Source organism: Rhinolophus ferrumequinum, chromosome 6 (genome assembly GCF_004115265.2).
Source record: "Rhinolophus ferrumequinum isolate MPI-CBG mRhiFer1 chromosome 6, mRhiFer1_v1.p, whole genome shotgun sequence".
Lineage (NCBI taxonomy): Eukaryota > Metazoa > Chordata > Mammalia > Chiroptera > Rhinolophidae > Rhinolophus > Rhinolophus ferrumequinum.
Genome location: NC_046289.1, coordinates 91,291,617 through 91,318,447, shown reverse-complemented (window position 1 = coordinate 91,318,447; position 26,831 = coordinate 91,291,617). Strand labels below are relative to the sequence as shown.

General features: G+C 38.2%; 2 protein-coding genes and 1 pseudogene across 5 annotated transcripts in view; 1 reads left to right on the top strand and 2 right to left on the bottom strand.

The window, feature by feature from the left end:
- Positions 1 to 1,380: 1,380 nt before the first annotated feature.
- LOC117022872 (cysteine dioxygenase type 1-like) lies at positions 1,381 to 2,160 on the bottom strand. Its single transcript, XM_033107058.1, has one exon. It carries the CDS (start codon positions 2,131 to 2,133, stop codon positions 1,747 to 1,749), a length of 387 nt encoding a protein of 128 aa, XP_032962949.1. The 5' UTR covers positions 2,134 to 2,160; the 3' UTR covers positions 1,381 to 1,746.
- A 4,852-nt stretch (positions 2,161 to 7,012) lies between these two features.
- The window catches only part of MIS18BP1 (MIS18 binding protein 1), a 45,890-nt gene continuing 26,071 nt past the window's right edge, over positions 7,013 to 26,831 (top strand). For 2 of the 4 annotated variants that reach the window (XM_033108907.1, XM_033108910.1), the window contains exons 1-6: positions 7,013 to 7,150; positions 13,682 to 14,316; positions 18,109 to 18,207; positions 18,486 to 18,970; positions 21,486 to 21,559; positions 23,261 to 23,391. In XM_033108907.1, coding sequence (XP_032964798.1) covers positions 13,773 to 14,316; positions 18,109 to 18,207; positions 18,486 to 18,970; positions 21,486 to 21,559; positions 23,261 to 23,391 — 1,333 coding nt within the window. In that variant the 5' untranslated portion in view covers positions 7,013 to 7,150; positions 13,682 to 13,772. The remainder of the gene's footprint in view (positions 7,151 to 13,681; positions 14,317 to 18,108; positions 18,208 to 18,485; positions 18,971 to 21,485; positions 21,560 to 23,260; positions 23,392 to 26,831) is intronic. The other 2 variants (XM_033108908.1, XM_033108909.1) reach the window with 2 other exon arrangements.
- Positions 9,557 to 10,887, bottom strand: LOC117023756 (serpin B5-like; annotated as a pseudogene).

Genomic DNA, 26,831 nt, shown 5'->3' with positions numbered 1-26,831 from the left:
GCAGCCGTTATGGAAGGCAGTATGGAGGTTCCTCAAAAAATTACGAACAGAATTACCATATGACCCAACAATCCCTCTCCTGGGTATCTACCCAAAAAATCTGAAAACATTTATCCATAAAGACACATGTGCTCCAATGTTCATTGCAGCTTTATATACGGTGGCCAAGACATGAAACACCCAAAATGTCCTTCAATAGATGAATGGATAAAGAAGTTGTGGTATATATACACGATGGAATACTATTCGGCGGTAAGAAAAGATGATATAGGAACATTTGTGACAACATGGATGTATCTTGAGATTATAATGCTAAGCGAAATAAGTCAGACAGAAAAAGCAGAGAACCATATGATTTCACTGATATATGGTATATAAACCAAAAACAACAAAAGAACAAGAGAAACAAATGAGTAACAAAAACTCATAGACACAGACAATAGTTAGTTTAGTGGTTACCAGAGGGTAAGGGGGGACAGGGGTGGGAGATAAGGGGAAAAGGGATCAAATATATGGTGATGGAAGGAGAACTGACTCTGGGTGGTGAACACACATTGGGATTTATAGATGATGTAATACAGAATTGTTCACCTGAAATCTATGTAACTTTACGAACAATTGTCACCCCAATAAACTTTAATTTATAAAAAACTCAGATAAAGGTAATGGCATAGGTAAATATAAAGCCAGTTTTATTGTACTTTTGGTTTTTAGCTCTTTCTATTTCCTATATGATTTAAAAAGACAAATGCATAAAATAATAATTATAACTCTATGACAATGGGCATAGATGTATAAAGATATAATTTGTGACAGTAACATCATAAAAGAGGGGACAGAGCATTATAGTAGCAGACTTTTGTATGCTATTGAAGCTAAGTTAGTAACAACTCATACTAAATTATTACATATTTAGGTGGGAAAATCCCAATTGTCAATGGAGGAATGGATAAATAGAACGTGATATATATTATACATACAATGGAATATTACTCAGCCATAAAAAGGAATGAAGTACTGATATATGCAACAATGTGTATGAACACACATACACACACACAAACAAAATGCTAAGTGAAGGAAGCCAGACACAAAACGCCACATATTATATGATTCCACTTATGTGAAATATCCAGAATAGGTAAATTCATAAAGACAGAAAGTAGATTGGTGGTTGCGAAGAACTATGGGTGGGGAAAATAGGAAATGACTGTTTAATGGATATGAGCTTTCCTTTTGAAGTGAAAAAAAATTTTGGTAGGTGGTGGCTGCACAACATTGTAAGTGTACTAAATGCCACTGCATTGTACACTTTAAAATGTTGATTTCAAGTTATGTAAATTTCATCTTATTTTTTTTTTTTTTTTTTTTTTTTTTTGATGGCTGTGGTGTCTTGTTTTTATTTATTGCTAATTACAGTTCAGAGAACAAAGTGTTTCCAAAAGCTATAAAAACCTTCACTGACATTTCCAGGATGGTTCAATGGATTTAGAGGATAAAACCAGGAGAGCACTTGGTTTGGCCTTTACAATCACAAGCCTTTTTCTTTTCTTTAGTGGGATTTTTCTTCTGCAGTAGCTCAGGGCACTATTTGCTTACTTAATGCCTTATTAATTACCATCTGACTTACAGGAGATCTAAGTATTGGCTTTGTAAAGTGTACTGTTGAACAGCAAATGGTGGGAGGCCTTCCCGTCCGAGGCAAAACTTTCAGCAGACCTTAAAGTAAAAGCGCCTTGCTTCTCCTTAGTTGTTCTCCAGTGACCCTGAAGTGGTAAATGGAGTCCTGATTCCAAATTTGCTATGGAATGTCATGGTGACTTTGTTTTTATGTCCTGTTCTTTGATCAAAGGCATGGCATGAATCAAAAGGTGGACTGTACAAATGAAGGCTCACGGCAGGTTCCGTATGGCTAACATTCTCTACCCGATGTAAGCCAATGGAATCATTGATGTAGGCACACTGGTTTTCCCCCAAGGTTCTTTCTGACTTCTTGGTCATCTCATTGGACTTTTTGTCAGGCCAGGCAAATAATGTCTCCTTTAGATTTCCTTGCAGCATCTTCAAAAAGCAGTGGGAGTTGGTGTGATCATGGATACTGCTGCCATGTCCTTCACCCCAACATAGAATCATTAGATTAAATTTTCCGTTTCCTTGATCCACAAGATTTCGGGTGTACTTCTCCCTCCACCATCCCTCTTGCTTCTCTGGGGTTTCTTTCAGAGAATTCACTGTTTGGCCCATACTGGAACATTTTCTGTCTTTCATCTTATTTTTTAAAAGAAAAAAGCCCTAATCATGCGCAAACATGAAGATACACTGTTCTACAGTAATACACAAGCAATAAAAAAAGTAAATATAAGAGGAAAATATCAGTATGGATTGCACACAGTAAGGATAAGCAATGTTTTAAAAACTCTTGTTTATGTATAATAGCTGCATTTATTCTGTATTTTTGTATTTATTAGATTATTAGTTTACAATAATAAAATGTACAATAGTAAAATGGATTTCTTACTGTGGGTTTTCAACAAAAAAACACTGAAAGCCACTTAATAAACTTGTATTATAATTGTTTAATTATCCTTCTGAGGCAGCCATGGTAGTGCGCAATTCTAACCTCCTTCATGAAAGAGTGTGGCAGCTCTATGAGGAATGCAGTTAGCTGACAGCCTTCAACCGCATTTCCCTCAGGATCTGTTAAAGCCTTATCTTCCATAAACGGTGCTGGGAAAACTGGACAGCCACATGTAAAAGGAAGACACTGGACCACTATCTTACACCACACAAAAAAATTAACTCAAAGTGGATTAAAGTCCTGCAACCATAAGACTCCTAGAAGAAAACATATGCGGTAAGCTCCTTGACATCAGTTTTGGCACTGACTTTTTGGATTTGGCATTAAAAGTGAAGGCAACAAAAGCAAAAATAAACAAGTGGGACTACATCAAACTAAAACACTTATGCACAGCAAAGGAAAACACCAACAAAATGAAAGGGCAACCCACAGAATGGGAAAAAAATATTTGCAAATCACATATCTCATAAGGAGTTAACATCCAAAATACATAAAGAATTCATAAACTCAATAGGAAGAAAAGCAAACGATCTGATTTTAAAATGGTCCGAGGAACTAAACAGACAATTTTGCAAAGAAGACACAAATGGCCAACATGGACATGAAAAGGTGCTCAACATCACTAATCCTCAGGAAAACTTAAATCAAAAACATGAGGTATTACCTCACACCTATTAGAATGGCTGTCATCAAAAAGACAAGAGATAAATGTTGGCAACAATATGAAGAAAGGGGAACACTAGTGCACTGTTGGTGGAATGTAAATTAGAGTAACCACTATGGAAAATAGTGTGGAGATACCTCAAAAAATTAAAGATAGAACTTCTGTATGATCCAGTAATTCCATTGCTGGGTATTTATCTGAAGGAAATGAAATCATTGTCTCGCAGAGATATCTGCACTCCTATGTTCATTGCGGCATTATTTACAATAGCCAAGACATGGGAACAACCTATTGATGGATGAATGGATGAAGAAAATGTGGTGTATATATACAATGGAATATTATTAAGCCATAAAAGAGAAGGAATTCCCACCATCTGCGACAACATGGATGGTTCTTGAGGAATTATGGTAAGTGAAATAAGTCAGAGAAAAACAAATACGGTATAATCTCACATATATGTGAAATCTAAAAACAAAACAAAACACCTGAACTCATATTTACAGAGAACAGATTGGTTGACAGAGGCGGAGGTGGGGGGTTGAAGAAATGGATGAAGGTGCTTAATAGGTACAAACTTCCAGTTATTAAATAAAGAAGTCCTGGGCATGTAAAGTACAGCATGGTGACTATAGCTAATAATACTATATTGTATATCTGAAAGTTGCTAACATTGTAGATCTTAAAAGTTCTCATCACAAGAAAAGGAATTATATTGGGGCTGGCCTGGTGCCTCAGGCAGTTGGAGCTCGGTGCTCCTAATGCCAAAGGCTGCCGGTCAGATTCCCACATGGGCCAGGGGCCTCTCAACCACAAGGTTGCCGGTTCGACTCCTCAACTCCCACAAGGGATGGTGGGCTGTTGGGCTGTGACCCCTGCAACTAACAACGGCAACTGGACCTGGAGCTGAGTTGTGCCCTCCACAACTAAAACTGAAAGGACAACAACTTGACTTGGAAAAAAATCCTGGAAGTACACACTGTTCCCCAATAAAATCTTTAAAAAAGAAAAAGAATTATAATTATGTGTGGTGATGGATGTTAACTAGACATGCGAGTATTGTGGTGATTATTTCACAATATATAAATATACCAAATCATTATGTTGTACACCTGAAACTTATATATGTCACTTGTATCTCAATTTAAAATTTTTTTAATTAAAAAAACATTTTTTTAAAGCGTTTGAGCCAAAGCCATGTTCTTCCCAGGTAGCCTCCAACATGATGGATTCCAGGGCCTGCCCATTTCTGCCCACTGAAGGACTCCTCTGATGAATTACCCCAAGTCTCCCTATTGGGTTATTTTGTCAGTTCTACATTGTACTCTTAGGCTCCCTCTGCCCAATTCTGTTTCCTTCTCCCTTTTTCTTTGTCAGACCTCCATCAAGGTCTGAAGATTCACCAGGCCCAATCCTTCTTACTCCCCCTTAAACTTTCACAGGCCTTATCTCCCAATAAATCTCTTGTAGTCCTAACTCCATTTTACCATCATCACCTTCTTGAGGATCTGAACTGATACATCTTTATGGCATTTATTACAATTTATGTTATGTTTACATGCTTGTGTGTTTGTATTTTGTCTCTACTACACTGCAATCTCCTTGGCAGTCTTCTCCCCTGAAGAGGCCTCCTTGCACAAAGCCTGGATGCCCTCCCTGTTGACTCTATCCTCATCTCTGCTCTAGGCCCAGACAGGGCAGTAGTGGTTGTACCACTGTATCTTACACAAGGGAACACAGCTGAGAGAGTGAGAGGAGACTAATATCCTAAGTCAGGGCTACATCTCCAAATGTAGGATTTCTCAGCCTTGGCATCATAGACATTTTAGACCGGATAATTCTTTGTAGTGGAATGGCTGTCCAGTGCATTATAGGATATTTAGTAGCATTCCTGAACATCTAGTCCTCTACTCACTACATGTCAATGGCACCCTTCTAAGTTGTGACATTTGTGATTCAAATGTCTCTAGACATTGCCAAATGTCCCCTAGGAAGGACGAAGTCACCTCTGGTGGAGAAACACTAGCCTTGAAGAAAGAGCATCTTTTTTGCTAATTCTCCCTAAAACACGATATGGTGAATTAGTACCGCTGCTAGAACTTACTTACCATGGTCCTGGGAATATTCCTCCAGGCTAAGCAGAACCAGATGCCTTGGCAGCAACTCCCACACAGTGTGAGGCTTCCAGTTCCTCCCTCCTATGTCTGTCCTTTGGACCCTAAGTGGGTCTACATGTGTTCCCATGAGTTACAGATTTAGGACTGGACAGATTATCCAAGGTGGTTGACCGTAACCAGGGGAAGCTCTCCCCTTCTGGCAGACAGAAACTTAGAGGAAGGCCCATCCAGGGCAGCATGTTGATGTTCCAGTGGACATTGTCCCGTGGTCTCTATGTCTTCTCATCACCCTTGGTTATCCACGAACTGTTTCATCCATTTTTGCTTGGAAAATCATTAGTTATCCTTACGTAAATTCCTGTAGCTGTTCAACCTGGAGCATGCTATATACTAGTTACTTCTCACGTGAGAAGTGGCTAATTAAAAAAATTAAAATCCATAATTCTGAGTGTCTTCCCTTAATATTTCAAGGTTCCCATTTTGCCTGAAGGTGTGAGTCATGACTATCTCCAGCACCAGGCACAGAAACCTCTCGTACCTCTATTTCAGATGCTTTGGACTATGACTACTTATCTCTTCAAAATCCCATTATTCCACAAAGAGTAGTCCATCCACTTAACATGTATTTTAAGTCTGGCTTTTCCCACAAATTTGGTGCAGATACATGTCCAGCCATTTCCTCATTATGCTCGACAGACAGAAACTTCGCTTTATCCCTGTAGATTTGCTTCCCGCCCCACCTCAAACTGGGTTCTTTTCCTTACTTGCATTTATTTGCATACTTTAATATATTTGGGGTTCTGAATATTCAGTGTGCACAAGATTTAGTGGATACAGGATTTGGAAGAGGGGATTGCAAAAGTCACTTAAAAAATTAATCCAGGACAACCATTCCAGTCCAGGTTTAATGGAGAAATGTGAAATATGACTCTAGGATGTTGAGGAATTTTCTTGGATGAGGCATAAAATAAACTCCTGTCCCAAATGCTGACTTGGGGTGGGTGGGAGCTGGGGCGGAGTTCATGGAGAGAAAAGATGCAGGACTGGAGCTCGAAGGGGTTTAGGGCTGAAAACCCTTGTTATTCCTCTTTCTCTGCCTACACGACTGAAACAAGGCGCCCTACACTGTTTCCAGGCAGCGACTATGTCTTGCCGGGGCGCTGAGGCAAAGGACAGGGTACTTCGCAGTGGATAGAGCAGAGCATCACTGGGAGCAGCCTAAGGCAGGGCTCAGCCTAAGCCCCAGTCACCAACTGCACCGCAACCCAGAGTCGTAGAGATGAAAGCTTTTAGGATTCGAGAAGACTAATTTCAAAAAAAAACCATCACACTTCCCGAGGGAATAGCTCAAACTAAACATCCCATTGCAAGTATAACTTTCCATTCAGTCCATTATCCCCTCAAAAATAAAACGTTCCGTTTCCGTCTCAAATATCTGACGGCCTGAGAAAACAAAACGCTCTCTCAAACACATTCAGCAAGCTGTTTCCCCAGACCCGAAAGAAACAGATAAACTAAACTCCCCAAGCAAGCACCGGTAGGCGATGGCGGTAGCCGGGAAGGGCCAAACTTAACAAGCGCAGTACCGCGGCAGCGCGCAGGCGACCTTTGACTTAGGCCTTCCTGCCGCGGAGCATAACGGGAGGAGCGGCGGAGTGTGGCGCGGGCGCGCGCGCCCCCGAAGACGAAACGAATTCTGTGGACTGGCCGGGCGCGCCGGGCACTTGGGATTACCCACTTTTTTGTGGAAACCGCACCGCCCCCGCGGCGCAGGGGCCGCCTCCAGTTTTCGTGAGTCCGAGTGAAACGCGTGGTATCTCAATTCCTGAGCGCGCCAGTCCCGGGCTGGCTGGAGGGCGGGCGATTCAAATTTGAATTCCCAGACTGTTGTGGGTGTCAGGGAATCCACGGCTGCGGGCCCGATGCGTGGGCCCCCTGAGGCTCCTGACTCCCCGATTTTAAACCTTGGAACCCCCCACCCCCTCTCCGATCGGCGCGAAGCCGAGCCTGGACCGCCGCGGTCTCTCTCTCAGCCAGGCCCCTCTCCCCAAGTACGGCCTCCCCGTCCGGTCCCCTCGCCTCCTTCCGCCAGTGCCCTCCGGCGCGGCGAGTCCCAGCCCTTCAGCGTTCTAGGCCCACGCAGGCTTTTGTATATTTCTGGCTTTGGCAGTGGTTTCACAACTACGCCTTCATTCATTCGGTGTGTACGTCTGTTGCATGTCTACTGCAGTTATCAAGCGAGTAGACCACTTTCGTTCAGATTGCTTTCGATGATGAGCGCTCTAGGCCTTTGCTCTAAAAATCACTTCCAGGAAAAAAATACCTTTACTTTAGAGTGATTACCAAGTAGGAAAATTGTGTGCGTCCTGCCCGATTTTAAACCTTGGAACCCAAGATCCACAGGGCTATAGAAACAACTGATCCATCCAGCTTATGTTTTCTTCTGATTACATATTGGTTGCAAACATGTTAATAAAATTAGAAAACGGAAGGGACCTTCATCCTACTCTTCAAAGATAAACACTGTTTACTATTTGGTACACTTCTGGATTTTCCTCCTATGCTTATGCTCCGGGGCATGTGTGTTACAGAAAGGCAATTGTACTGTTCTGCTCCTTCTTCTTTTATTTAATATATACTAGCTACTTTCTATGTTATTACATATATATGTTTTTATTGAATACATAGAATTCAATTGTATGGTTGTAGCAGAATTTTGTCCCATATTGCTGGACATCTAGATTGTTTCTAATTTCCTGGGTAATTAAGTGAACGTCCTGATACAGTGCCTGTTTCAGAACTTGGGCTTTGAAATCATATAGGCTTGGGTCCTGCTCTTCTTCATTGTCAGTGGACCTTGGGCAGGTTACTTACTCACCCTATGCCTAGTTTCCTCATCTTCATGAGAAATAATGTGGGAATAACAGTGCTTAGCTCTTAAGAATCGCTGTAAGCTTATGTAGTGTCTGGCATATATGCAGTAAATGTTGGCTATTATTACCACATATATTTGCGTTCCTACATACATGTTTCTGTAAGGAAAAAATCTAGAAGTGCAATTTTTTTTTAGTTGAATAATATTTTATTGTCAATAGCACAGAAGAAATTAATATTGCTCCTTCGGAGCAAAGAGAAAGTTGGACCTATTTACAAGGAACACCAGAGAAGAGATGAGGGAGGGACTGTCACAAAATCTTAAGTAAATGTACTGTTTTGATAGTGAATTAATATGTGAACTTGCAATATTGTTAACTTACCAGACCAACTTTTTAAATTACTGTTAATGTAAGTTACTGACTAGCTATTTACAGGCTTGGAAAAATTCATGTCAAAGCAGCATGAGAACTTCAGTAGCTTGAGTTAGATTTTCTAAAGTCGTAAGTTCTTTTCCCCTCCCCACTATCATGTTAGACAGAGACAACATCCTTCAGCTCTCATAAAATTCTTTTATTGGCTACCGTGAGAGTTCCTGTGCATTTTAAGTCCCTTGGTGTCAGACATCCAAAACTTTGTTGAGTCAGTTAGAAGGCCCTCCCAGCGGTCTAGCACCAACTAAATGAACAGGTGTGCTGTCTATCAAAAGTGAAAGTGAATTTTTAATTAGAGCCCCCTTTAGGGGGCTGCATGATAGCTACCATAGGTCTGCAATTCCTTATCCAACATTCCAAAATCTCAAAAAGTTCTGAAAACAAAGCGTGTTCATAAATTGGTGGCATATATATACATTTGTCAGCAAAACCTGACCTACCTGGGCTACTTTTTTTGTGTGTCACTATTCTACCTTTTGTGGCAGATATATTAAGGTATTGATTTATAAGGTGGTGTTTCATACTCTGTCGGTGGAGTTCCATAACATAAGTTTGTGCAACATATTATCTTTCTAAAACCCAAAAAATCAGAGTTTGAAGAAAACATTTGTCCCATAGAGTTTAGTATAAGGAGCTGTGGACCAACAGTAGCCTGAACATATGCCCAAGTTTCTCTGGAGCCAGCAAAGTTTTGTGGGTACCACATTTCTTTAGTCTTTTAGGGAAGTGAGAAGGTCTGGAACACTGTAGTCCAGTAAAGGGAGGCAAAGCTCTAAGAATAAAATCCTGCAGGTCCTCTTTACGGGAATTTTCTCTGTGAAAGACTATTCCTGCCCATAACCTTAGATAGTATGACAAATAATGAATACATATTTCTCCTCTGGAGTGATTTCATTCAAAGCATTGTCTTTTATTGGGTGGGGGGCAGGGAACAAAAGAAAAGACTGGAAAAGATGGGCCTATTAGTGTGAGGGTTACGTATGACAAGTACCAGCTGCTTCCTCATCCAGCAATGTTAACAATTTATCATATTTAGAAAGTGATTCTCTGGATACAGACTTCATAGAGAATTCAGGAGGGACTTCACCTGGGCTCAGCCACTTAAGGAGAACAGAACTTGCCAAAGAAAATGATGTTTCGAGTTTTGTTGTGCCTGATGATGTGAATAAATGGGCGATCGGCATTGAATTCATCCTTGTGTTGTAGGATTCGTGATCCTGGCAGCTGTGTGGGCTCCTCACCATCTTCAGTTATTTCTGAGCACAATGAATAGCATTTGAGAGGGCCACTCTCTTGGTCTCTGACATTCCAGAGAAATCAGATGTATTCTCATTAAAGATATTTTTTAGCCCTAGGTTTTCCACACTAGCCTTGGGATCAGTCATCTTTTCCACCTTAAATTTTGGAATAGAGAGTTTGACTTTGGCATTGGCCATAGTGCTGGGATTGTTCCACTGCAAGGGTATCTCTGAGTTGAGGTGTTTTTCAACCCTCTCCAGGCCCGTGAACTCAACCCTCCACATCGCTGCATGGCGAGCATGCTGAGGTGCTTGTTTTGAAGGGGAGCTCTGTGACCTTACAGTTGATACCGTCGATGTTGCCCATGGAGAACGTGGCTTCCAGACTCATCATCATTTGCACGGGCTTGGTGTCAGTCTTGTTGACTTGGAAAGGACATTCTTTGGTTTCTGATTCAGGAAATTTCTTCATCCACTTTCCAACAAAATAGGCAGCATATGAACCACAAGGATTTTTGGTCTGGTCACTGACGTTGTTGTCAGATAAATTGTTCTCAAAGTGGCCATCTGTGAGATCCTTACTTGCATTGTTCTGGCCTTTTTGTTTCTTCCAGTTTATCTTTGAAGTCAGCTGTTTCCATTTCCTTTGTGTAGGGTCTCCTGGAAGAGCAGATGAACTCTGGAAGGATTCAGAGATTTGTCGATGTAGACCATTTTGATTAGTTTCAGCGAGTAGAAGGAACTAAGTTCATTTATATCCGACGTTACTGTTTGAAATCCAAAGGGCACATCTTTGACATTTTCAAAGTAAAGGACCTGTCCTTTCGTTTGCTATGTCATCTTTGGTGCCTAGTTGAGCAAGAGACAGGGAGGTGGAGAGACAGATTGGAGAGACAAGGACATTGCCTGCTGGCTCCTTTTCACACAGCTATTTGAACAGGTCAACTGCAAAAGCTAAATTTGCCAGTTGCAGGGCATCCATTGTGGACCTGGGTTGTAGTTACTCTGGAAAACGAAAGGGACAAGGAAAGCATTCCCTCTAGAAGTGGGATTTCTTGATCTTGAAAATATAGGCATGCGCACCTATATTTTGAAATGAATCTTTACCAATCTGATAAGCATAAGAAGTCTTACTGTTTTAATTTGCATCTCTTTATTTATTAGTAAAACGGAGTGTCATTTCACTCATTTATTGGCCTTTGTATTCTTTCTGTTAGTTACCTTTAATGTCCTTTGTCCGTTTTCTGTATTGATCCTTTTTTTTTTTATTATTGATTCGTTTGGTCTCTTTGAATGTTACATATTTTGGTCTTTTGTATGTCATATACTGTTTCTTTTACTTTTTTTTTTTTTTTCAAATGTACCGTTTGCCAGTTATCTTACAATTCCTCTCATTTTTCCCAACTCCAGTTCCGTGTTGGTTAGTGTGCTTTGAGATTTTTGACCCATTCCATATGATACTTAGTAGTAGTAGTACTGTTACTACTACAGTACATTCCTAGACAAATTTTTCATGTCTTTTGGGAAGAAGAGCAAGTTACATTCAGTATCATATCCATGACAACAACAGTTGTTTAGCCTTACTTCTATATGTACATTTACTATAAATGCTCATAGCTAGCCTGTTCATGTAATGGTTTTCCCATGCCCGAGTCTATTTTGGATAAGTAACATTTTTTTTTCCTAGTACATCAGCATTTGTCAGTTTTCAGAATGAGTTATTAGATTTTCCAAATAGCTTTAAGCAGTTAATGAAAACACAAGCATTCTATTTTAGAATTCACCTTCTAATCTCCAGTCCAAGAAGGAGCTAACAATCTCTTGTTCATAACCTCAGATTTCTTGTTTGTGACCTCTGTTAAGTATGTTTGGCCTTCAGGACATTCTGTTCTTTCTTCAAATTGAGCAGTGCTAATTACTGAATGCCCATTGTCTAAGGTATGTGTTTCATCAGAGTCGGAGCAACAGAATTTTTCTTTGTTTTGCTCTTTTAACTAGGAAGAGAATGGGGCTTCAGGTGTTTCTTAAGTGGCCTTCACCCAGTGGTGTTTTGTCTTTATTCTGTCTATTCTGCAAAGCCTCTACCGTCAGAGAAAATCCTAGGTGATATTTTTCCCCCTCTACATCCTTCTTTGTTCCATCAATCACACTGAAACCACTGTGAACTGTTGGCAACTCTTTTGGCTTCTATTGAGTTGCTATTTGTCACACAGTAGCAAAGAGGAGTCCTAAGGGGGTGTGGAATTTGATGCTCTTTGAAATCTTGACTACTCACCTCTCCATCCTACTCATGCTTGAATTGAGAGGTAAAAGGTTGGGCAACATGTCAGAGAGGAGTTAAGGGCTGGTTCCCGGAGCCTTTGAATGTGACCATAATGATCAGCCTTTAAGTGAAAACAGTTCTGTATGTCTACTACACATTGGCCTTATTTTCGGTTCTGCTAGTTAATTTGCAGTTTATACTTCCTGTTGAGCAGTTTATTAAATTCTGAAGTATTGGGATTGTGTGAACCTGCACATACTTTGCCATTTTCCCATGCAGTTGTCCCAGTTTGTTTATTTTTGTTTTTGAGAGTTGAAAGTGCATGGCTAGTGAGTTTTGTAACTCCCGGCACAAGACTCCTTTCACTAGCACATTGCCACATAATTGTACGTGTTAGTACATACTTGCTGAATTAACATTCTGTGAAAGAATTCAATAGTTTTTGTTTCACAGGCTAGGCTCCCAAGATATCCTTCTTTGTCAGCTCGTTAGTGAGAAATATTTCCTTTTTTTTCCTCTTATAAACGGTTGGATAAAATAGTAGTTTGTATATGAATTTTTAACTTGCATATTTATTTCTCACAGAGGTTACGGTAGGTAAAGATACGTGATGTCTTTGGTCTCACTGCATTAGTATTTTCTGTGATATGCTTTTTATGTTTACATGATCTCAAAGACTTATTGGAATAGTTATAAATTCAGCAGTAAGAGATGCTATAGATCTAGACTGGTAAGTTCCAAGCTCCTTGAGCTGATAAATTTATTTACCAAGTATTATAGAAAGCAACTGTATGGCTTATCACCTAGAATTGTAATTTCTGGGTGTCCGATATAAAATTTGTACATAAGAAAGAAGCTAAAACAATTATAAGACATTGTATGCTCAAGTACATGATTCCCTTGAAAAATTCTAAATAGCATTAAATTTGTTTAAAGTTAGAATGAATATAATTTTGTTTTGAAGGTTTTTCAACAAAAACCTCATAATTAAAATGTTCTGCAGCATAACAAAAATCAGGATTGGGGATTATTTAATTAAAAAATGGAATGGATTTTTCAGCCTTAATTAGGATATATCATTGTAGCTACTGCGTTAAATTTAAGTGCCTAAAGGAAAGAACTATATTTGGAAAGTTAATCTTGTATAACCTAATATACTGCCATATGCAGATGTCATTTAATGTTTTTTGATGCAAATATTAGGTTGGAACCTCCAGGACTTAAGGATCAAGTAATTTCAAAAACAGATATTCAAAATTCAGTTCTTAGAGCTATTAAGTAGATGATTTAATGAATGCTGTATTTTTGTAGAGAAGTAAGTTCAAAGACCAAATGGCTCCTATTAAATAAAAATAAAATGAGATTTAACAAAAATGTAAAATTTTAGTCTGACTTGTGAGCTGTAGGTTATCCAGTGTTGTTATGAACCAATTAAACCTTTGTCATTATGGAAAGCAAGTAAACTTTTTCTGCACCAAAGGATGATAAAGGTTGATTTTACATTGAATTACAGGTTCCTCTGGGCCCTTGCTGAAGATCTGTCCAGAACTTTGTGCTTATGTGAATTTTCTGATAGAAGAAATTTGTTGCACCTGTTTATCAAGATGATTACTGGTGTTCCTTTGAAAAATTCAGGAATTCTCTTGTCCACAGAGACATCTCAAAGGGAAAATGTGCCCATTCATGCAGTCTTTTTTGACAGCATTCCTTCAGGCACACTTACTCCTGTAAAAGATTTGGTGAAATATCAGAACTGCGTTTTAAAATTGAATAACCATAAAACGAATCAATTCCTAGAAACAACAATTTCTAAAAATAAAAATGTATTTCAGTCTACCATGCTAACAGAAGCTACCACCTCTGACAGTCTTCTTGATATTAGTGCTATAAAGCCCAACAAGGATGGATTAAAAAATAAAGCAAAGTATGAATCACCAGGAAAAGTATTTAAAAGAATGAAAGAAAAAGTATTGCATAACAAGCAAGAACAAGTATCAAGAAACAGTAGTGTGTTGGAACCACAGAAAAGTGAAAGAAACAAAATGTTCACTCCCAAGGGAGCTGTGAAAAGAGTATTGCAGCATACCTACCTCTGTGAAGAAAAGGAGAACAACCAATCATTCCAATCAGAAAACAGCTCACTAAGAGGTTATTTTTATTATGTTTATTTATGTATATTTATTATGAGGTTGTTTAAAAAGTTGTGTTGTTTATTGTGTCCGGTACTGTTTTAGGTACTCCAGATATAGCAGTGAACAAAATGAACAAAAATCCCTGCCCTCATGTAGCTAGCTCACATTCAGTCAGTGGGAGACATACAGTAGTAAGTAGTTTTTATGGTACAGTAGAAGAGAAGTGCTATGGAAAGAAAAAGCAAGAGTAAGGATAACGGGGAGAGTTAGAGCACGTTGTGATTTTCAGTGAGGCAGTCAGGGTATGCTTCAAAGAGAAGGTATTTCAGCCGAAAAATTCAAGAGGGTGATAGATACAGATAAGTATCTTGGACACTGGGGAAGGATGATCCAGACAGATAACAGCTGGTACAAATGTCCTGAAATAGAAGCATGCCTAAGAAATTCAAGGACCCGCTATGAGATTAGTGTATCATGGAGTGAGTGAACAGAGCTGGGGAGGTGGGGATAAATAAGAGAGGGTCAGATAATGTAGGACCTTTGGGTGAGAGTTTGGCCCTTTACCGTGCGCAAACTCAGGAGCCAGTGGAGGATTTTAAGCAGAGGAATAACAAAGTCTGCTTTACATTTTAAAAATATCACTCTGGCTGTTAATTTGAAATATTTACTGCAGTAATCCAGGTGAGAAATGGTGTTGGCTTGGGCCAGGTGGTTGCAGTGAAGACGCGCAGAAGTGATTGGAGTCTGGATATGTTTTGGAGGAAGAGCCAATCAGATTAGCCCATATATGGGGTGTGGCATGTTAGATATAAAAGATGACTGGGGGGGGGTTTGTTTGTTTGTTTTAGATGTGTGTTTTTTTGTTGTTTTTTGTTTTCCTCAAGCAACTGGGAGGGTGGAGTGATTTAACTAAAATGGAGCAGACTGAAGGAGGAATAAGACAGGAGGCTTAGTTATTAAGTTTTGTCATGTGAATTTTGATATGTCTGTTAAAAATTGAAGTGTAGGTGTGAATTAGGCTGTTGGGAAAAAAATAGTTGGAATTTAGGGAAGTAGTCCAGGTGAGAAAATTATATTTGGGAATCATTAGCCTCTAATGATTTAAAACTATAAGATGAGATCATCAAGGAATAAATGTAGAAAGAAAACGTTCAAGAATGAGTCCTGGAGCACCTCAAAATTTAGAAGTTAGAATAAATGCTAGAAAGTAGTGCAGGTCACTTAGAAGAAAATGAAGAAGAAGAAAAACCAGGAGTGATATTTTGGAAGCCAAGAGAACAAAATGCTTTGAGGAAAGAGTCACTAGTTGTGTCTAGTGCGGCTGATTGGTCAGGTGAGATGAAGGCTGAGAGAGATTTGACCATTGGCTCTAGCAACATGCAGGTCCTTGGTGACTAGTGAAGGCAGCTTTGGTGGAACGATTCAAGAACGTGATTCAAGAGGGTTCAAGAGAGAATGTGAGGACAGATACTGACAGTGGTGCATATAGACAACTCTTTTTGAGGGGAGCTGAGAAATATGGGAAGTATGTTTTTTAAATATTTTACTGTTTTTAATAATTGGTGGAATTACATTTTTGTATGCTGTTAGGAATGAGCCAGTAGAGAAGGAAAAACTGAGATTGGAAGTTGATACCCTTGAATAGTTGAGAGGGAATAGAATTCAAACATGGAGGTTTGGCCTTAGCTCGGAACCTAAACAGATCATCACTCAAACAAGAAGATGGGCAGTGTTATGACTTCAGAAATAATTTGAAATAGGAAGTAAAGTCATCAGCTAAGAGTATGAGAGGCAGGTATTGAAATTTGAGGAGGTGGAGGTTTGACTAATGTAGAAGTGGAAGATTAAATGGCCTGGGCTGAAGTCTGATTTCCTGGGCGACGTTATTGACCTTCTTGTGATTTGTGGGCATGAATTTAAAATTTTAAGTATGGTTGTGAATTTCCCTCTGTCCCTATTTAGCTGTACAGGTGCTGGTGGGGAATAGGTAGGGGGTTGATCAGGATTGTAATTTTGCCAAATAGGATGAAGTGAGAGAATAACAGGGTAGCTGGGATGTGTATGCAAGGTGGTAACCACAGTTGGCCATGAAATTTAAGTTGGTTAGACAACGAAAAGAGGACTGAAGGAGATGAGGAAGTGAAAAAGTGTAGTGTACGTCTTATTGGGATAGTGAATTTAAGAGAATGATCTGGAAAGTTAGAAAGTGGTCAGAAATTGGGATACTTAAAATTGAGATTTTAGTGAGTTGCAGTAATTAATAGAGATATTTTACATGTGTTACCTCATTTAATCTTTTCAGCAAATACTACGGATAGATGCTCATTCAATAGTGTAGGAAATGGGGCTTATGAAGAGCTTTTGTCTGCTCTGTGTTCCACAGGTAATAAGGGATGGGCTGAGAATTAAATACAGGTATCTATTAGAAAGTGCATGCTCTTAACTTCTACACAATAGATTGTGGGTGCATTGTCGCCTTTCAAAGACAATGATATATTTTGACACAAAAAGCAGTTTTCTAAGGGAGTTTAGGATGGAGATGGGGGAGTACACAAAATAATGTTTCTCACACAGCCTGACAGAAAAGGGAGAAGCCAATGAAATAATGCACATGAAAGCACATTTTATGTGTAAAATAGAATTAGAGAAAGAAATAACTGCTTTGAGAATCTGATGACTTTTTCCCCAGAAAAATGCACATATATACAAACACAAATTTTGTATGTAATTTCAGGGATCTTTTAGAGTCTCTGCCTGGGAATTGGACTCTCAAATAAATGACCCAGGTTATATAGCATGTTATATCTGATCAAATTACCTTTTGTCTTTACTGCATTGCCCTGCTAGTTCTAGTAGAATGAGTTAAAGAAATAAATTCATTCTTTTATGACTCACAATTATAATAAGTATTTTTTAATTTTTATGAGTTTATTTCAGCCAAACCTAATGACATATGCCAGGGAGCAAGATCTCAAATGCTCCCGGAGAATAAGTTTTGCAGCTTCTATAATCTTTATATTAAGATTTCTAAGGGCAAAGCATACTTATTAAAACATAATCACTACCAATTTGTTTCAAGTATAATATTTGAAATTAAATATAAAATAATTCAGTTTTCCTTCTCTGGTACAAATTTTAAGTCTATTACCTTCCCGTTTTTGTGTGAAAGAAACTTATTTCTATACTGAAGAGATAAAAGTAATGATCTAGGATGTGAAGCAAAATAAAATGTAAGCAATACTAGTAGTTCTTGTTGTCTAGTTGATAGCCTACCAGATTTGTGCCTTTGAAAGCCTGCTAAAGAGATGTCAGAAGGGTGTAAATTATGGTTGAGTCTCAGCATTTTGATTTTTAAGTGTAAGTTATAGCTCTTCAACTGTCCTTTCACATTTTAGAAATTTACAGCAGCTATAGAAAAATCAGAATTTTCAAGACTGGAGGCACTTCATATATAATCTTAATATATACCTGATTTGTGGCAGCACCAGATTTTTATTCCAGAACTCTAGGCTTCTGAGTCCAGTAGTATACTTTTGTCTAGAGCTGGCAAGTTACAACATGGTGTAGTTCTAAAAAATTCTTTCTCAGCATAATGTAGGTGTAGAGAATGGAGTGAAGGCCTGAGAAGATAATAAAGGGGAAAACTTAGGTAACTCTCATGTATTAGAAAAGTATACTATATTGGTCTGATCATTACTGAACCTAAGTCTTTATTTCAAGATTTTAAAAAGGCATTTTTTTTCTTCTCAGTGACTAACAGAACTCATCTTTCTCTTTCTTTAAAAAAACATCCCAACCTCTATCTAAGAAGTTCCTCTAGAATCATCAAATAGTGTTTTACTCTCTGTCCAGCAAAAGATTCAGTGTCAACAGGAAAAGAAAGCTCCTCTGCACAATTTAACTTATGGTAAAGTGCTTTTGCTTTTTATTTTGTTATTTGAATGTATGGTTAAATGTTCTAGGTAATTACTTTCCCTGTGTAGGCAGGCCGTAAGTATTGACTATGGATAAAGATTGAATCATGAAAGCCAGAGGCACTCAGAAAGACTGTTGGAAAGGGAAGGGTGGAGCATTCCTAACCAGAAGACTTCCTTTTAATATAAACAGTGTTAAATTGTCCTGTTTCTCTCTTTTAATTTCATATGATTCTTGTATAAATTTTGTTTGGTTTTGTATTTTTTGCAGAGCTTCCAATTTTGAACCAGGAACATGAAAATGTTTTATCTGCAGGAGTCCCAAACAGGGCATTAACTAGGGCCCAGTTGGCTCAACAAATTCTTCGTTCAAAGGAGAATACAGTTGCAACCACTAAGTCCAGAAAGGACACGTTTATTTTAGGAGGCAATGATTCAGCCTGTGAAAAATCTCAAAGTACTACTGTTGAGACTCTCAATACTGACTGTGTTCCTACTAAAAATGGCGATCAATTAATGGTGTCTGATAGCGAGATGACAACAAAAAGGACTTCAAAACAGGAAATTAAGAAAGGAAATGAGAAAACAATGCCCAGAGAGGCTGATCTTCCAGGGTCCATAAATGATACATGTAAAATTGTGCTTGCAACTCCAAGCTTTCATGGAACAATACCTCGGAGATCAAAAAGATGTGCTTCAAAGCCTCCTCCTTCAAGTATCTTTCAAACTACTATACATGGAGTTAAAAAAAATAAGGTAGGAAAACCTTTAAGATAGATGTGTATTTCTGTTTTTACCCCCATTTTTCAAGAGCTTGAGCTCTTATGCTTTCTCCTTATGAAAAGTGAAACAGTAGCTTCATTTTTATGTTTTATTATTTAGTGTAGAGGCAGTATGGGTTGAAAGCAAGAAGACCCAGGTGTTACGTCTTACCTTGCTCTATTACATGTTTCCCCGAAAATAAGACCTAGCCAGACCATCAGCTCTAACGCATCTTTTGGAGCAAAAATTAATATAAGACCCGGTCTTATTTTACTATAATATAAAACCGGGTCTTGATATGATATGATATGATATGATATGATATGATATGATATGATATGATACTGGGTCTTACATTAATTTTTGCTCCAAAAGATGCATTAGAGCTGATTGTCCGGCTAGGTCTTATTTTCGGGGAAACACGGTACTAGTTGTATATAGCCTTCAACAATTTGTTTCCTTTGGGGATGAACACTGAGTTCATACTTGTCCTTAATTTTTTTTTCCTGATTCTTGGGGTACAATAACAGAGCAATTAAAAGAGAAAAAAGAATTACATACGCGTATAGCATCTGAAGATGTGAGTATTTTTTCCGTTGTAAAGTAATATAGTGATCAATAAAAGACTTCAGACCTTCAAACTATGCTGTTACATTAGGACAAATTCTCTGAAGAAAGTAGAATGGAAAAACATTCAAGGGGAAAGATATAATGTAAAATGTCCAGTTGTTAAAGTTTTGTCTGTTAATTTTTAAAAGGATGATGGCAGACAGCAGCCAGAATCTTTATATAGTCCAATTTCTACCCAACAGCTCCTTAAAAAATTAAATCATGTCATTCCTCTGCTCAGAATCCTCCAGTAAATTCTCATCTCAAGAGAAAACACTAATAAGCCTTTACCATAGTGTACAGGACTCTACATAATTCAATCCTGGAGATACCCAGCCTCATTTTATTCCCTCATGCTCACTCCTTTCAAACCACTGTGTCCTCCATGCCTCCTACTTAGGGCCTTTCCATTTGATCCCGCTGCCTGGAAGAATATTACCAGATTTCCATGTGCCAGTCCCTCACTTCATACAGTTCTTTGTTCCAAGACCTTCCCTAACTATCCTGTCTAAAAAAATACCTCCAATTATCTAGTAATGATGACCCCCTGATATTTTATTACTTATTTGTCCATTTGTTTGGATGTCACCACCATCACTCCACTTTCTTCCACCCCCACTTCGCCCACATCAAGAGTGTTTGCTCTAAGAGGGCGGCCATTTTGTATTGTTTCTTGCTGAATCCCCACTCCCCAAACAGTGTCTGTCACCTGGAGCTCAACAAGTATTTGTGGAATGAATATGAATTAACATTTTAACATTTTATATAAGCAGTATGGTACAGGATTCTAGAGCCAGAATTCCATATTTGTGACCCATCTATGCCATTAACTAGCTATGGGTGACATAACGACCTTAACACAGTTTATCTACAAAAGGAAGATATTAATAACTATCTCCTAGTGTTATGAGGATAACATGAGTCGATGCATCTAAAGTGCTTAGAACCCTACCTGTTATTAGCTTTTATTTTTAGTACCATCTGACTGATACTTTGTTATAGCTCAGGTAATTCCAAATGTGGAAGTAGGAAAAAAAAGGAATTTTATTGTCTCTTCCCAAGTCCTACTATAATTTTTTTAAATGAACATAATTGAGAAGTGCAATAACTAAGAGCACCCTTCCATTTTAATATCTTTTCCTGATTCAGCATAAAACTACCACTGAAGAATTTATCTTTATAATTTTATATATACAGTAAATGGCAAGTCAAATTGGTTATTTTATGACTTTGGGCTATATATCGAATCAGAAATAATTCAGTATTTGTTATGCAGTAGAAACAATTTCTTAGCACAGATGTTCACAGAAATTTTCCTTTATGATAGGATTTTACTTGTCCTAAAATAAGGAATTTTCTGAGCTGTGCAGATATTTGCGTTGGAATAGAATGCTGTTAAATATAGATAACTAGCAATTACCTTTATAGTTTATAGAAAATTGAATGCAACTGCAAATCAACTTTGTGAAAAAATATGCTGTTAATTTTAAGGGATAAGAGTGATGGTGGCATGTATACTACACACCTGACTCTTTTTTCTCCGTTATTGGGTCTTTTGTGAGACTTGGTGTTTCAATGGCTGCCTTCGGATTTTAGGTAATTTTTTTTTCCCTAGTGATTCAGAGAGTTGGTAATAAGAACATTTAAAGTATAATTGATTCTGTATGCAGAACAAACTAGGCAGTACAACTTCAGTCTGTCTCCATTCATCTTTTCTGTTTCATTGTTTATGAGTTTTTACCTTATGCTACTTGAAATAGAATGTGATTTTTATATAGATGAGCACTAAGGAATCATTTGGATTACTTATATGAGGATTTTCTTTTAATTTAATGTAAATTGATTTTATAATGCTAATGCTACAAGTAATACAGGAAACACGTACTTTATGTTTGATTAGGTAGTCCACCTACAGGACTGGATGATTAAAGTCATCAACAATAACACTGCTATATGTGTAGAAGGAAAATTGATGTAAGTATAACATTTAAATACTCTTAATAAAATTTATAATAAGATACCTGTGTATAAGAACTGAAAAGGAGATGCATGCAAAATAGCATCTTCCTGCAAAACAAAGACTTTATAACGAGGTTACAAAAGGGAAAAAAAGTAAAATGACTATACGTGTTGATTGTAACCAGCTTTCTTGTTTTTGCCTGTTATGTTATTTTTAAAATAGTGACAGCTCAAATTTGTATACGTAGTGCTTTATTTTTTTCCAGAGGTTCTAATAAATGGACTGGTATTATTATATGCTTAATTATATATTGCTAGTTAATATTTACTACATGCATTTCAGTCCAGATTTTCACATCTAAATTGGGACAACCAGATATAAATTACTGATCCAGAAAAGGAATCAAAATTACTTAAATCTTTGCCACATAGCTATATATTAAGTAATCATTGGCACTTTCTGGTTCTCCCTAAAGCGAAAGCATCATCAGGTAAGTGGGCTTTGCTTAATTCTGCTAATCTTACTACCATTTCCTGTTCAAAATCGATTTCTTAGTGGTTAAAAAAAGGAAACAATTGTAATAAAAGCTTGTAATAAAAACAATACAGGATATCACTGTTCAAGGTGCTTACCTGGAAGTTTAGAGGTTGAGTGTATAAATCTGTCTTGCCTGCTCTATTTCTGCCTGCTTTGTGCCGCACTTCCTGAATTTCCAAGAGGCAGCGTAGATTGTCTTGGTGGCAATCCCATTGCCGCTGCTTACTGACTGTGTGACTTGGGCAAATTGCTTATTCTTTTTCAGTCTCAGTTTTTTCATCTGCACAATGCTGATAATAATATTACTGTCTTTTGAGTTATTTGGGGGATTAAATGAGATATATTTTTAAGACTTGAGAACAGTACTTTTAGAGTGCTGTTTAAATGTTTAATAAAATTAATAAAGCAAAAAAGAACAGAATGGGAAGTAATACCGTATTAAAGTACAATATATGAATTTAATCCCATTTAACCAAATTAAAAGAACAGAATTTCTTACTTATTATGCTTAGATTTAGTATATTTGTTATTAGTTATCTGAGTAATTAGAGAATGTACAACATTTATCTAATACATATTCATATTTCATTCTATTTTATATTCTTAGTTTTATTTAAGGAAATATGAGGAGTAGACTTATGGGTCATTGATTTGATATTGCAGTTTGTTTTTTCCCTGGAACCTCTTTTTGGTGCTTTCCAAAGAGGAAGGTAAAAATCATTTGTCTGTATAGTGAGGGTAAAAAAACCATAAGGTTAGATGGATCCAAACTATATAATTGCATGACAGCTAACACAGCATGGGCCCTGAGAAGAGAGACAGGGAATCATTCTTTGGAAGTTTAGCATCAGTTAAGATGGAGTTGCAAGCATTGTCAGCACCAGGTATTTAGAGAAGTTCCCTGCTCACTTGCTAGTGGTGTATTTCATACTTAGGGGTATGGTTTGGTCACAGCAGTTTCTTGGTACATACTCTGAGGATCACATTTAGCTAAACAGTTTAATTCTGCTGCAATGTTTGGCCCTCAAATGTTTTGTAATTAGATTGATAATATTGTTACTGTAGCTGGAATGCAAATTTATTTATATTATAAATTTATATACTTATTTATGTACATTGTGATTACTGGTAAAATGTGAAAATTTTGGCCTTAACTAAGCAATTTTTTTTCCTCTTAGAGACATCACTAACATATATTGGCACAGTAATGCAATTATAGAACGGATTAAGCACAACAAACTTAGGACATTATCAGGCAACATTTATACATTAAAAGGAATGATAGACCAGATTTCCATGAAAGAAGCAGGTAATGGCACATTATTAATTGATGTTATTTTGATAGGTGAAGCAGTTAACCATATTTCTAACAGTAATGTACATTTTTACTTCTAATTAGGTGTTTTAAAATTGTGAATCAGTCAAAACTAAGAAGTAAAACAGAATTGACCACATTATGTGAAACTGTTATGTGCTGATCATTTTTCTCTGATTTAGTCACTCTTCTTGACTGTTTAAATAAGGCCAGTGATTTTTTATTTTTTTTTAATTCAAGTGAAGTGTTCCTTATTTGGGAGGAATTGCTTTCTAAGAATACGATTTAACTCCTTGGTTCCTTTCTATGTTGAACCTGCCCAGCACAACTCCAGTCCTGGTATAATCTAATTTTCTGCCTGTGCCTCGCATACAGCTATTGTAACTGAAGAAAACACATCTGAGCAGTCCACTTGAAGTTTATGATGACCAGCAACAAGTTGTGGTCCCTTAGTGCTACTTGGTATCCTGCCACATTGCCCTCATCCATTCACTCTTTTACCCTCCACGATGACTATTTCATATTTTTGCAAATCTCTAATACCTCCTCCCTTCCTCTTTCAGGGGATAAAGTGGGGGGAACTGAGGGGATCACTTGAGCAATAGGAACAATCAGAAGAGAACTTCTATTTCACTATATCTAGTCATCTGCTTTTATTATGGATGAACTGTCCACGTGTCTGTCTGTCTATGTCAGCCTCTCCATTTGTAGTCTAGCTACCATTTTACCTCTTTTATTCAAAAATATCACTGCAGGGCCGTCCCCGTGGCTCAGATGGTTGGAGCGCCCTGCTCCTAACGCAAGGTCGCCGGTTCGATTCCCACATGGGCCAGTGAGCTGCGCCCTCTACAGCTAAGATTGTGAACACTGGCTCTCCCTGGAGCTGGGCTGCCGTGAGCGGCTGGCCTACGACTGGCTACTGACTTCCTCAGCCGGGGGAGAGCAAGGCTCATAATACCAGCATGGGCCAGGGAGCTGTGTCCTACACAACTAGACAGAAACAACAGCTTGAACCAGAGTGTGTGGCGGGGGTGGGTGAGGTGGTGAGGCGAAAGAAGGAAAAAAATCACTGCAGTAATCCCTCTTTTAACCGCACACTTTCAACCACTGTTGCTCTCAATCAGTGCAAAACAACTCAGAAGATTTATTTTATCTAATTCCTCTTGAATTTTTCCCATTTTTTTCCTCAGTTTTCCTTAATCATGCTTTGATCCCGTTCTTCACTGAAATGTCCCTTATCATAGTCACCAGTGTCCCCCACATTGCTAAATCCAGTATAATGACACAATTAATCATACCTACGTTCTTGAAACACCATCTTTACTTGGCTTCTGAAATGCCGTATTCCGATTTTCTTGCTGCTTCACTCCTGTTCCTTCTTAGTTTCTTTTCTCATTTTTCTTTTTCTTCTTTACTTGTAAGCAGTGGAGTAGACTCGGGCTCTTTCTGCACTAAGTCCTGTGCTGATTTCTTGTGGGTTTAAATCTTACCTATATGGTGACAAATGCCAAATTTATATCTCTAAGCAAGAATACTCCCGTAGAGCCACTCAACTCCTTTTCCATCTGCCCACTGACATCTCCATTAGGGTGTGAACAGGCATCTCAAACTGAATACTGTCGTGCATCACTTAATGATGGGGATCCGTTCTGAGAAATGTATCGTTAGGTGATTTAGTTGTGTGAACGTCACAGAGTGCACTTACACACACCTAGATGGTACAACCTACTACACACCTAGGCTATATGGTGTAGCTTACTGCTCCTAGGCTACAAACCTGTACAACATGTTACTCTACTGTAAGGAGTTGTAACAGTGGTATTTGTGTATCTAAACATATAGAAAGTGTACGGTAAAAGTACGGTATAAAAGATAAAAAATGGTACACGTGTATCGGGCACTTGCCATGAATGGAGTTTATAGGACTAGAAGTTGCTGTGTGCTGAGTGGATATGAAGGTCTAGGACATTACCGTACACTGCGGTAGACTTTATAGACACTGCACTCAGGCTACACTAAACTTTAATAATAAATTAACCTTAGCTTACTGTGACTTTAACATAAACTTCTTAATTTTTTTAACTTCTTTTGTAATAACTTAGCTTAAAACACAAACACATTGTACAACTGTACAAGTCTTCATATCCTTATTCTATATTAATAGCTGTGAGTAATGCATTGCACCTATGAGGTCATAACAGGTAAATACAGAATTTTTCAGCTTCATTATGATTTTGAGACTGCTTTCCTTTGGGATCACGTTTGTATATGCGGTCTATCATTGACTGAATCATTCTGTGGTGCATGACTATATATCTAAAACCTGATCTCCTTTAAATCTGCTTAGCCTAGTCTTCCCTTTCTGTGTTTCCAGAGGTTAGCCAAAATCCTTGGAGACATCCTTAAGTCCTCAACTTGTCTCACACGCACATCTAGTGTGTCAGTATCTCCTATTGGCATTATCTCCATAAAATATCCAAAACCTAGGCCTCTGCTGACCACTGTGGGCCAGACCTCCCTCTGTTGTCTGAATCATTGCAGTAACCTCCTAACTGGTCTCATTTTTTCTCTCTTTGCACTTCCACAGACTCTTCTCAAAATAGCAGCTAATACAGTCCTGTTAAAATGAAATCCTGTGGTTCCTCTGCTTGCAATTTTTCCATAGCTTCCCCTCCACCCAAAGTAAAAGACTAGGTCCGTGAAATGACCCCAAGGCCTTATACGCTCCCGTGCTCCCCCACTGCCCCCTGACAGCTGTCTGAGTAGCTTCCTAGTTCTAGCCTCTCCTCGCTCCACTTCAGCCACTCTGATTTCTGTGTTCTACAAATGGGCCAGGCACACTTTTGCCTCATAGCCTTTTATTTTGTTCTCTCTGCTTCCAGTGTTTTAACCCTGTGTTGCCACGTGGCTCACTCCCTCATGTCCTTTGAGGCTTTACTCAAATGATGCTACCGTGTTTCCCCGAAAATAAGACCTAGCTGGACCATTAGCTCTAATGCGTCTTTTGGAGCAAAAATTAATATAAGACCTGGTCTTTTACTATAGTATAATACCAGGTATAATGTAATATAATATGATATAATACCGGATCTTATATTAATTTTTGCTCCAAAAGATGCATTAGAGCTGATGTTCCAGCTTGGTCTTATTTTCAGGGAAACATGGTATTTCAATGAGAACATCTCTGACTATGCTTTTTTAAAGTGCTGCCTGCCCGCCATTTCCCCAGCATGAACACATTGGTATCCCTATTCCTCCTTAACTGCATAATTTTTGTCCATAGCATCAATGACCATCTAACAAGATATTTTACTTACTGGTTTGCTTTCTGTTTCATACTAGAAGGCAAGTTCCATGAAGGCAAGGAATTTTGTTTGTTTGTTAATTACTGAATCTTCAGTATCTGGGACAGTGCCTGGCACACAGTAAACAAT

Bases quoted from the DNA above. Each gene is read 5' to 3' on its own strand.
- LOC117022872 (XM_033107058.1), bottom strand. From the start codon at position 2,133: ATGATTCTATGTTGGGGTGAAGGACATGGCAGCAGTATCCATGATCAC.